Source organism: Podarcis melisellensis, assembly GCF_964234715.1.
Source record: "Podarcis melisellensis genome assembly, chromosome: 3".
In the NCBI taxonomy this organism is placed as follows: domain Eukaryota; kingdom Metazoa; phylum Chordata; class Lepidosauria; order Squamata; family Lacertidae; genus Podarcis; species Podarcis melisellensis.
Genome location: NC_138530.1, coordinates 61231869 through 61244908, shown reverse-complemented (window position 1 = coordinate 61244908; position 13040 = coordinate 61231869). Strand labels below are relative to the sequence as shown.

The 13040-nt window shown below is 42.1% G+C and overlaps 1 protein-coding gene across 2 annotated transcripts in view; it reads left to right on the top strand.

Moving 5' to 3' along the window:
- Positions 1–13040, top strand: part of PEX7 (peroxisomal biogenesis factor 7) — a 65020-nt gene that overhangs the window by 14970 nt on the left and 37010 nt on the right. For both annotated transcript variants that reach the window (XM_081907211.1, XM_081907210.1), the window contains exon 6: positions 12743–12849. In XM_081907211.1, the coding sequence (XP_081763337.1) occupies positions 12743–12849 (107 nt within the window). The remainder of the gene's footprint in view (positions 1–12742; positions 12850–13040) is intronic.

The following is a 13040-nucleotide window of genomic DNA, read 5'->3' as shown; positions in this document are numbered from 1 at the left end:
CAATAGCAAGAAAAGTTCCAAATAATGAATGATCATTTTACCTGCTTATGTTTCCCATCAGTTTTGACTGATTTCTGGGTTAATGGACCAGACCAGAAAGCAATGCAGTTGACTACATTGGGTACTGGAAAAGCACAAAATGTATTCTTCGTTCTCTGGGCTTTCCTTTTAAGAACTGTTCTAGGTCAGTACGTTGGGACATCTGGCTAGTTCTGTATTTAGTTATTAGTGTTGACAGTGGCTGGGATCCAAAGAGCCACTTACTCAGTATTGCCCTTACACTGTGACCTTTCCAGTGATACCTTGTTTGATCTGCTTGGTTAAGATGAGTGCTGATAAATCATTTTACTAGGAAAAAATGTTAGTCTGTTTTTGTTTGGTTTTGCTGCTTTGGATTTCCACATCAGATGGATCTCAAGATACAATGGTTAAGAGAAATTTATCTGGATAGCTTTAAGAGACGTATGATGGGAAGCCACAAATGATGATTTGCCGCTTATGGATGTGATGTAGAAACTGTTTCGTTCTCTGGATTATTCTGTACTATGCAATACAGAAACACATGGCTGCTGTCAAACACTTGGCTTTATTATGTTATTATTATTTAAATATTTATACCACCCTTCATCTGAAGATCACAGGGTGGTGATCTTATATTAAGGCAAAATATGAATTAGCCTTTTGCACATATACATAGCCCCTTCATTCCATCGTGACATGAACGATCAAGCGAGGAAGTCTCAAATTAACCATAGTTTCCCATTTTATCTGGACCAGGAAACCATGGTTACCAGCTTTTGATAAAACAGGAAACTATGGCTACTTTGATTAATTAGGGTTATTTAGAGACTGCATTCATGAACAGGCAAAAGGCTTATTCATATACTGGCTTATTAAGTTGAGAGAGGATTGTCTGAACTGGATTTATATCTTTGGTTGTTTATTCCGCATAACCTTACATGCAATCAGTGCTGATTGTCCATCTTTCCCCATAACATCCCTTTTTACCATGTTGGTTGATGTAGCACTTTGAGATGACATTTTCAAGGAATGACAAAAAGCAGCCTTCCTCATCCTAGTGACCTCCAGTTGTTTTGGATTACGGCCCCAGTCAGCACAGGCATATTGGCACAGGCATGTGAGCTGTTACCTCCTGGTGCCTTAGACATCAGTTTGGGGAAGACTGACCTAGAGGGATGACCATGATCTTTCATGAGCTGTGAACATATAAACAACTTTCTTAGCTTGTTATACCAAAAATATCTACGTATATTGGCTTTCTGGATTTTGTATATTTTGCTGATTAGGTTGTGTCAAATGGGTTGGCTGGTGCTGCTTCTTAAGATAGGTGGGTTAGCTTGATTGATTATATGTACGTTTTGCCTCTTACATTGTTTCCAGCTCAATAACATTAAAACTGTCTGCCATACCTATGAGATTTTTGTATGGGTTACCAGTCATGTCACTGCAAGAGATTAACTGCAGAAATCTGTTTCATTTTAAGTTGGCTTGAAATGTCACTTGAGAGGCATTTGTGTTCAGCATCAAAATGGGTAGGGGTCCTTTTTGAATGACACCCACTTACTTCTACACAAGCTGATAACAAAATGGTGCATGTGGTGGGTGCCAACAAACAGGAGTGCCCTGCCATTCACAAGTTTTCCTAGCAGTAACTGCACACAGCTGGTCATGTGAATGAACCCTGAGCCACTAGCCTGAAAATGAAACATCCTTTGAAGTTATTCAAGGCTGCTCTAAGTGAGGAGCTTTGCTTGCTACCACGATAACAAGGATACTAGTTCATAAAGTAAAAAGGTAAAGGTACCCCTGCCCGTACGGGCCAGTCTTGACAGACTCTAGGGTTGTGCGCCCATCTCACTTAAGAGGCCAGGGGCCAGCGCTGTCTGGAGACACTTCCGGGTCACGTGGCCAGCGTGACATCGCTGCTCTGGCGAGCCAGAGCCGCACACGGAAACGCCGTTTACCTTCCCGCTGGTAAGCGGTCCCTATTTATCTACTTGCACCCGAAGGTGCTTTCGAACTGCTAGGTTGGCAGGCGCTGGGACCGAGCAGTGGGAGCGCACCCCGCCGCAGGGATTCGAACCGCCGACCTTTCGATCGGCAAGCCCTAGGCGCTGAGGCTTTAACCCACAGCGCCACCTGCGTCCCATATACTAGTTCATGGAAGAGTTCAAAATGGCATTCTTTTCTTAGCTGTGATTCCTGCACTGCAGGGGGTGGACCTAGATGACCCTCTGGGTCCCTTCCAGCTCTACAATTCTGTGAAAAGAGTTAACTAGAAAGCTAGCAAATAACTTACTGTTAAATTAGATTTTTCTATCTACTGTTCTCCAAAGGCCTAACTGCTGGTGTGTGTTTCTGTGTGTTGCACACACATCCCATCCTATACACGTGAATGGAATTGAAGCTGCAAATGGTTGATTTATGGAAAAATGCATTGACAGCTTCAGGCTTTTTATGGAATTCCTCCCATTAATGCAGCAGACACTTAATCAGATTGTCAATATATAGATATATTACAGTATGTATGACAGTATGTAAATCTCTAAACTCTACTTGAGTTCCTTGTTTGGGAGAAGGGGAGAATATTATAGGAGAAAAGCAAACAGAAAAATCACTGTATTTATTGTCTAAGAAGTAGAAATAGAAAAAAGTGATTAAATACTTAAGGGTCTGGAGTTGTGCAAATTACACCCATGAGCACTTATTTGAACAAGAGTAGATTATTGGGGGTGATGGGGGTGGCCCTGCCTGAATGGCATTTCGATTAATGTGTATTCAGCATTAAATACATTTTCCATTTGGAAAGGTGCAAAGCACTTTGCAGAGCTGTTAATACTGTATTCAATCATCTGCACTCCTGTGGGAACTTACCCAGTTGCTTCAGCTCTTGTTTAGAGCCCGAGATCAAGATAGCAACCATGAGTTGTGAAATCGATGTTGTCTAGTCTATTCTATCCTGTCATGATGTCAGTACCAGTTTCTGGACTGATAAAGCCGGGTGGGAGATCGGGTGGAAGAGGCTGCTCTGGCTCATGGGCCTGATAAATGTCTGGCTGACAACAAAAGGCTAGCCATGTGGAAAATGTGATTAAAGAAATGACATAAATAACAAAACCGCCTGGTGCTTAAAAGGGTTTAATGAGTCATTGTGCCATTTGCCCAGAAGGTCCCTTCTTCCTACCTGGAAAACAAAACCGAGTATCACGTAAAGAAGGCCCAAATGCATCTGATACTCGCATTTGGCACTCCTGTGTGATCTTTTGCCATTCAGTCTTCAGGGCTAGAGGTTGTGATCCATTCTTCCATTTTATCATGAAAAACATCATTTTTATATTCAAATACTGTTTATGGCAGAATTGTGAAACCACAAAAGTGATAAGCCTGCAAATATTTTTACTACCTCCTCTAGGACCAGCTTGAAAATGCAGGCTTGCTAGCCTCTTAATAGGCTAGTAAGCAAAAGCCTTTCCTCCTCCCAGGAGGGGAGGGGTTGTGAGTGCGAGACGATTCCCGCGTCATGCAGGGGGTGCTCCGCCCCCTGCTTCAACTCCAGGGCTGGTGCCACGCCCCTCCCAGTTGGGCACCCAATAGGGAAGCTCGGCGGGGGCGTGGCTTGCTGCTCAAACGCAGCCACGCCAGCCATCCCCACCATTGCACACACATTTTCTTCGAAGAAGAAGAAGAAGAAGAGTTTGGATTTGATATCCCGCCTTTCACTCCCTTTAAGGAGTCTCAAAGCGGCTAACATTCTCCTTTCCCTTCCTCCCCCACAACAAACACTCTGTGAGGTGAGTGGGGCTGAGAGACTTCAGAGAAGTGTGACTGGCCCAAGGTCACCCAGCAGCTGCAGACGTGAACCCGGTTCCCCAGATTAGGAGTCTACTGCTCTTAACCACTACACCACACTGGCTCTCCACCTCTTCGAGTCACCCACTCTCCACTCCCTTTAGATTAGCTTTTCCTGAGACTTTGCTATGGACCTCTGGTTGGTCGCCCTGTTTAACCAGGGGGCCTGGTAGGAGTTTTTTCCAATTGGCTAAATTGGCCCGGCCTCTTGGTTTTTTTCGCCTACCTCATAGCAACCGTCACAACTTTTGTGGTATTTGGCGGTTAGGCATTGGAATGTGTTGTTGGTGTTTCGGGGGGCAAGGAGTGGCCATCGCCTTCCCCGACAATTTTGGGTATTCCGCTAAAGGAATCCAGCGGTCGTGGATCCTGTCCGATGCCCGTGTGGCGGGGGGCCATGGCACGACCCTCGGTGACATCAGGAAGAGAGCCTATAGTTGGATTAGCATCAACAGGCTTCCCCTACTGGTGGTTAACCCCTCCTCAGACTCACCCCTCTACGAGTGGGTGGAGTCTAATGTTCCGTGGTCCAATGCCTAAGCCAATACCTTCTCACATGCTGTAATCAATAAAGTTGTGGCCTTTACCTTACCCATTAACTTTACATTCTGTGTCCACGTGTCTTTATTCCCCAAGCGGGGATCGGGTCCTCGAATCACAAATTGCCTTTAATGATACAGCCTGGTGAAGTTGTGGCCAGATACTTGTGCCTGCTCTGTTTCCATGCCGGTTGTGGCCATGTAGACGGCTGGAGGAGGGAGGGAGGGAGTGATCTGTCTTCCCTCTGTCTGCCTACACAGTTGCCTGTGTAGAATTGCTGGTCGCCTGTGGCCACCAGGATATTGGTCATAAATTTGCCACTAAGAAGCTGCTTACAAATCAGATGCTTACTTGTAAGAGGAAAGCACTTTGACACTTATAAATGAGAGCTGCTTCGGCAGCGGGAAGAAATCTGTGAAGCTTGGCATAACAGCCAGCTATTATCTTAACTACTAGGACTTCAGTTTTACTGTTGCATTCATTTAGAACTTTAATGTGGCTATTACATTTATTTATTATAGTAAATGCAAACTGGTTTTACTCCAGCATTTTCAAGCATCCAGAAAAGAAAATGTGGACTTGCATCTTAGTAGAATTTAGTCACACTGAAGTTTTCCATTCATCATAATTAAGTCTGGCTTCTTGTAGTAGGGCAATTTTCTAAAGGTTTCCCCCAGCTGCAGTGGACTTGTTTTTCTTTTCAGTTTGCACACCAAAGTATCAGTACACACAGAGAAGTAGCAAGCTACGTAGCTCTCGAATTAATTAAATTCCTATTTCTCATTCAGCTCTAACATTTTATGTTTAAGAGTTCGACAGCAGTGTTAATGACCATAGTGCATTATGGGAAAATAATTTACACATGAGGAATCTGGAGCTGCAGATAATATGAGACATTGGCAGTCTCCCACAAGCAACTTCAGAACATCAAATTGTTAGGGAAGTGTTAACAGACTTTTCCTTGACCTTCTCTAAGAAGAATGGTTTTGATGGGCAGTTTTAGGATGATCTGAATACTCGCACTAAGTACAAAAGGGCTATGTTTTGAGTCCCTGTAGATCAGTAGAAAATTGTTTTCTCTTTTTAACATAAGGGGACTTCCGAGGCTAAGAAGCTGCAGATTCTTCAGTGTATCTAGTGGCCTCATTCTAAGGCATGCAGAGCTGATGAAAACGCTTAAGTTGAGGTATGCTGGCTATTCTGCCAGCACATCACAAAAAGGTAAAGGTAAAGGTACCCCTGCCCGTACGGGTCAGTCTTGACAGACTCTGGGGTTGTGCGCCCATCTCACTTAAGAGGCCAGGGGCCAGCGCTGTCCGGAGACACTTCCGGGTCACGTGGCCAGCGTGACAAAGCTGCGTCTGGCGAGCCAGAGCCGCACACGGAAACGCCGTTTACCTTCCCGCTGGTAAGCAGTCCCTATTTATCTACTTGCACCCAGGGGTGCTTTCGAACTGCTAGGTGGGCAGGCGCTGGGACCGAGCAGCAGGAGCGCACCCCGCCGCAGGGATTCGAACCGCCGACCTTTCGATCGGCAAGTCCTAGGCACTGAGGCTTTAACCCACAGCGCCACCTGCGTCCCGATGCACATCACAAAACATGACATTATTCCAGCATTGCTGGAATAATGGTTAGTCCAGAATTGTAGGCAGACGCAGCAGCATGTTCATTTAGAATTGGCTGTTTGGGTTTCCATGTAAATCAACACGCAGCATCCTTGGATATTAGAACTGATTGAAAAAGTAACATACTGTATTTTTCCATGTATAAGACTAGGTTCCCCCCCAAAAAAAAATAATGTCAAAAATCAGTGGACGTCTTATACACGGATAGTGCCAAGGGTGGACTGGTAATTGGTTGTTGTCCCAAAAACATGTGAGTGTCTTGTAGAAGGAAAAATACAGTAATTTCTGTGTTTGCTATTTTTTAAAAAAATGGGGGGGTTAATTTGGTTATTCTTATTTTTTTTAAATTATTATTTATTCTGTGTTTTTATATCGTGATTTTATCCTGTACCACCCTGAGACCTGCAGGTATAGGGTGGTATACAATTGTTGCTGCTGCTGCTGCTGCTGCTGCTGTTGTTATTAACAACAATGATAATAATAGGGTGCCCGATGATTTTTATGGTTATTGGATTTTTGTTGTTGTTCTTCTTCTAAATGATGCCATGGCCTATGGCTAGTGCAATAAAAAGTTTAATTGATAATTGATAATAATAGTCCAATGAGTTTTTGTTTGACTTCATAATAAGCTACTCAGAAAGCAAAGCAAATTTACATTATACTGGTTCCACTTGTAAGACTGGATGAGTTGGTAGGTGCAACCCAATATAAATATGCAAAGTTGGATTTCACATTCCAACATAGTAGTTTGGGATTTCATCATGTATTGGTACATGTTTGCCCAGTACATTAATTTATTGATTATCAAAAATTACTTGGTATGTTTATATTTTGTTCTTTAAGCTGTTGCTAAAAATAATAAAGTTGTTTCCATTTTGCTTAGGCCTATATATTCCTAGTATACATTATTATGGCAGATACTTTAACAGCAGTGATAGTAACTAACTGTCATGGGGACTGAGTCTGAACTAGGGTAGTGCATTATCTATATCCTTTAGATTTGGACCATGGGGAGGCATTTTAATGTACAGGTGCTAAAATAGTCTAGATTTGTTGCTGCCAGAAGTTCATCTATTAGTATGCCTGGCACCATCATTGTCTGCATTTAGGTGCTAAGCTAAAATGTTTGTTTACTCTGGTCTTTGACTTGGAGGGAGGCGAGTTGTGGGTGGTGAGGAGTTGGCCAGTTTTAGTGCTCGTATTCTAGCTGGGTGGCTGGGATTTGTCCTTTTACAAATATTCTTGGATTAGCAAGTTCAGGTATGGTGCTTTACAATTGATTTATATATGGTTTTAATTTCACTTTGGGACACCCATTTGTGTATGAAAAGTGATGACTATAATAAATAAATAAAATTTAGAAGAAATACGGGGACTTTGACAATTTTACATTCTCGGTCATTTCTGAGCCTAGAAAAACTGGTTTCTCTGTTGTTCCTTGAGACCTGAAGCTGTTCAGCATCTCAGACTCCCTTCTAGCTCCTGTAAAGCCACTTGGCAGCATAAAGACCAGTAGCCTTTTAAGACTTTACTGTGGGGACCTGGTTTTGGCCACAGCAGATATGTGAAGTGTGAACAAGAGACATATATGTACTTAAAAACTTGTGTGTACCCAGCTAGGAGACCTGATTTGTATGCTATTCTCTGAGAAGTATACATGGGCGTTGAGAGATATGCATCTGTAAACAAGTTTGCTGTGTGATGTGATCTTTATGAGAGATGTCGAACACACAGCGGGCTATTTAACAATGGGTCAGAAATCCTTAAATTATTTATTGATTTATTAAATCAATGTCCAAGCCTTAAAGGATGATGTTAACAGTTTTTGTTTTAAAAAAGAACAACCTAGTATTTTTTTTTCAGACAAGTGAGACCCATTATTAAAATTCAAAAAAATCCTATCTGCAGTATGGATGAAGACCTCTTGCCTTGGCGCTAGTAGCCATTTTCAGCTGCCACGTACTTCATGAGTTTAATGTTAGTCAGATCTATTATATGGGGAAATGAGGCGAATACTCCATTTTGGAATGCAGCATCCCAGATCATGGCACCCTAGTAGTAAATTCGATCTGCGGGCTGCTATAATTAGGCCTGAATAAATGAGCCTTTATTTATAACCTATCATGAATATTATGCAATAAATTAGCTTCCCCCTTTCTGGCAGTTGTTTGCTACAGAAAGGAATGTGACACAGCACTTTGTGTAGTATTTTTTTATTTATTTGTCAACATTTATTTGTAAAATGTTACTTAAATGTTGACCATGAAAATACACTTTCACTAGCCAGAAACTCACAAATACAAAAATAAATAAATATATACACTGTGTGAAAGTGAATCTTGTGCATAAGAGGCATGTTGAGGAGCTTGAATGAAGAGCTGAGTATCTTTAATATGTTTTTGCTTGGGTTTTTTTTTGATAGAAATATAAAGGTGAGAAATGAATGAAAATAATGTAAATGAGAATGAATTTATGTCAGGAGGAGGCGGTTCTACAGTCAAACCTTGGTTGTTGAATGTAGTCCATTCCAGAAGCCCATTCAGCTTCCGAAATGTTTGACAACTGAGGCACAGCTTCTGATTGGTTGCAAGAGCTTCCTTCACTCAAGCGGAAGCCGCTTCGGACGTTTGGCTTCTGAAAAACATTTGAAAACCAAAGCATTTACTTTCGGATTTTCAGCGTTCAGGAGCTGAAACGTTCCAAAACAGAGGCATTCAGGAGTTGAGGTTTGACTGTACAGTAGTCAACCTTTTAATACCTACTGCCCACTAATGCATTGTTTGTTTAGAACCAGCTTTTCTAAAGAAGACAAAGAACACATTGGGAGTCGGTGTAAAGACTCCACGCATACACTTACGGTCATAGGGCGGTGTCTGAAAGATGAGATGGGCGGGCATTGTGCGCATGCATGGGAGAGCCATCTCGGGCAGCCTTTCATTGTGGGAGCAACATTATTTCCAGAGGAGCTGGGAGGGCCCTTGCGAGCGCGCATATACAAGTTCTTCTTCCAGAGCCTGTGCGCGCTCCTCTTGCTAGATAGGTGTGCTCTCTTTCTGTCTGTCTCTCCCTCTTTCCTGTCACTCCCCCTCTTGGCTTTGGTGAGCGAGACTTTCCAGAGAGCTCTCCCTGCAAGCGGCACAAGATCAGTCGTGTCAAAGGTGCCACTCACCCCGCTGCCACATAGCAGCTCAATACAGTACACTTAGGCAGCTTCAGCATTAGGCACCTGGCACCCCCCAGAATTCGGTCCTGGGTGCCCCACACCCCTTACACCATTGGGTGAAGACGGCCCTGCCCAGATATATCTTAGGCCTAGCTCATCACCTGCTAAGCCTTTGCTTAAGCATCAAAGTAGATAATGGGCCAGACTTTTGTTTCAGGAGAGAAATAGAATGAATATGCGCCCAGTATTGCTGGAGCATGCCCAGTGGAATCTTTTTACTTTACCATGCCATTTCACAAACTGCTTATGAAACTTAGCTCAGTTTGCAACCTGCGAGGTCAGGCCCAGTGTTGGAACTTAGCATGGTGGCTTGAAAGACCATATAGATCAGCAGGGCCAAGCAGACTCTTGCAGGCATGCCTTTCATGTATATCTGCATGGGTGGTGGTTGTTGTTTTTTAAGTTTGACCTTTTAGTTTTACTGCCCAGCACTGATAGGAGAGGTGATCAACTGGGTGCCTGCATCCACAGACATTTTTTAAGTTTCCCACAGTGCCTCTGAGCCCAGCTCTCAACATAGAAACACAAAAGCAGGACCAGAGGAATTGTGGGAAAATAAAGATGGTGGCAGCTGCGGACACCCAGCTAAGCCATTTTTCTAACCGTGCTGGGCCATAAGTACTAGTGTTGTTTTAAACACTGCTTTCCATTGTTGTAGCAATTGCTAGGGTAGTGCTGGGGCAGCCATGGTGGGGAGAGTCTACTAGGCCACTTTCCCCGAAGATGCTTTAAACTTCTGCCAGTCCTAAGGGTGGGGGTTTCTGTGAGAAAAACAAGTTGAGAAAAACTAATTGCAGTTATTTGGATATAGGCCAATAAAAATAACCTGCTGTGATCTTCTCGGATTTTATTTTTCTGACTTTAAAAAAACCTGATTCTGATTCTTTGCCACCAGCAAGATTACATGCTACTACTACATTCTATAGCCAATAGACATTTCTTGGCAGCAGGTACAGGCTGCCATGTCAGGGTTGTTGTTAAAAAACCACTATCCATTTCAGTAAACTGTGATTAATGATTCGGGAATACAGGACAAGCAGTGGCTCCCTCCAGACTGCTACCATTCATTCCCACCCTTGGGAAAGAAAGGCTGCAAAGAACACCTGTGCCCTTAGGCGAGAACACATAGCTGTCTGCACTTGTGCAGACATGCATTTTGGTAAGTGGTGGGAAACCGTTGGACCAGAATTCACCCCATCTCCTAGGAATTTGTTCCCACGTGGGCTTTGGGCTTATGCCTTATCCCAGTCTTCTGAGTCATCAATACCAGGAAACTTTATTTATTTATTTATTTATTTATTTCACAACCTTTAGTATATTATTACTTGAACATAATAGCTTTGGGCGCATGTGGAGTGAGGCAGTCCTTCACATTAACTGGTCCCAAGCTGTTGAGGACTTTATATACATTAAGAGTATCAACTTGAATATGGCCCAGTAATCAATCGACAGCCAGTTTGTATCTCTGAGTGAGGGTATAGTATTTTATGCTTACAAGGTATTGCTTCTGTCATTAATTGTACTGCAGCATTCTGCACTAACTACCAAATGCCAGGAGAGATCTGTGTTCTGTTGTCTTCATCTGGTTTCATTCAAAGCCCATAGTATTCTGAAGTACGAAAGAGCCACCCTGGCCCTACAATGCTAGAGAGAATAATCAGGGACAATTGTGTCAACCGCCTGTCTCATCTAGACTAGGGCTTTGACAGGATTGCAAAATGTTTAGTTTTTGCTTACAGTTGCTTGTTCTCCAGGTGTCCTTGTGTCACAAATATCCAAAAATACTCATACTCCTTCGCTTCTGTACTACATCCAAGTGTTTGTGTGTGTATTAATCAGTTAAAGGCAGACTGTCAAGTATTCTGGGCAGCAAAATGTGGGTTATCATCAAAAACTGTTGCCTTATGACAATTTCCCACCAAGTATAATGCTGACATAAAACAGATTTTCTTTTAATTGTATCTCATCTTGAATTGTTCCCAGTGGCTGAAACAACCTCCCACTTCCATCTGGCAGTCTCACTTCTTCAGACTTTTCTGAACCCTCATCTACAGAATCATTTCTGAGCTTTACTTTTTTCTAATTTTTGCCATTGGTTAACCAGTCACTACTTTATCCTCTCATATATTTTTTCCCATTTTTAATGCTTGTTACTTTTTAAAATCAGGATTTATAACATAGATATTGCCCAGAGTCATGTCATTTATCACACAAAATGAAATCTTAATAGCAGCATTGTGGTGCAACGGGATCGGTGAACATGTTCAGTACCAATATTGGGAAATACTTGCATTGCAGCTGGGAAAGGGCTGTAGATCACTGGAGGAACATGTGTTTTGTATGCAAAAAGGTCCCAGATTCAATCCTTGGCATCTCCAGGTAAGTATGGGAGAGATCCTTGCCTGAAACCCAGGAGAACAGCTGCCAGGCTGTGTCAGCAATAGTGAGTTAGATGGATCAATGGTCTGAGTTGATACACAGCAGCTACTTAGGTTATATCACTGGGATAAAGATGAAAATACAAGGCAGAACAAATAGGTTTTGAAGCAGCAACAGGGGTTTTGAGCCATGGAGTCCAAAGTAGTAGGGGTACAGTTCTATAGATGAAGTAGTAGGGGTACAGTTCTATAGATGAAGGCAGATAACCAGCTTGTTTTAATAAGCCCTTGACCGTTCTTTACCACTACATAACACTGATGCTTATCACTGGTTAGAAGTTTTAGTTGAATTGAGTTCCTATTGTCATTTATGCTCTTTTAAGGGAAAACCATTCTTTGATACTGTTGCAGCAAAACAGGCCTGTGCCCAGTTTCCTTTTTCCTTTTATTGAACAGGGAGGCACTCATTTCATATACATCTCTGTGTGTTATAGATTAGATTGGTTCTAGAGCTGGGCAGCGGGCAAGGATAAATGGTGCTGGGCAAGGAAATTTTATAAATATTTGTAGAGCAATTGGAGTAGTCTAATGTTTAAGCAAGTGGTTGATATAACTGAGTTCTAACTGAATTTGGATTCTCTACTGTATGTTTTGATGTTGCAGTTGTGCATTTACTGTCTATACTGTGAACCATTTTGAGGGTGTCTGTTGGGCCAATAGTAGTTGGTATGGCTTTTATTTTTAACAAAATTATAATTACTTAGCAGATTTTAAAAATGTTACACAGGTTGTTGATATTGACCAAATCATATATCCTTACAAACAAAAAATGCGTACCCAAACAAGGAATAAACACAAACAATGAGAAACGAGGCTGAATCTTGCACTGCTTGTTTTTTAAATTACTTAGAATTAAATTAATTAGAATTACTGTTGTTAATTCCATCTTGTAGCTTTCTTATTCATTTTTATTTTGCATGTGGTGTTTGATTTGTAAGCTTTCCTAGGTGCAAGCTTAAAAGCTTCACCATTGTGATTATATGAAGAATTGAGTGGATATGTATTGGAAACAGGAAAAGCATTACTTTTTAGTGCTTCTATTTCAGGTGACCAGACTTTAAGAATTTGGGATGCAAAATCGCCAAGACCCCCAGTGATCATTCCTGCTCACCAGGCAGAAATTTTAAGTTGTGATTGGTGCAAGTATGATCAGGTATGATAGCTGGAAACAATATATTTCTAAACTTTCAGTGGTCATGTTTCTGGCTGGCTTGGTAACGTATAGACAAGGAACTTGCTAAAGTTAAGTACTTTGGACAGATTTAACTGGGAGAGACATAAGCACTTGCTTAACACTTACTTTAAAATTGCTCTCCCCTTTTAAAATGCCACTATCAATATTAG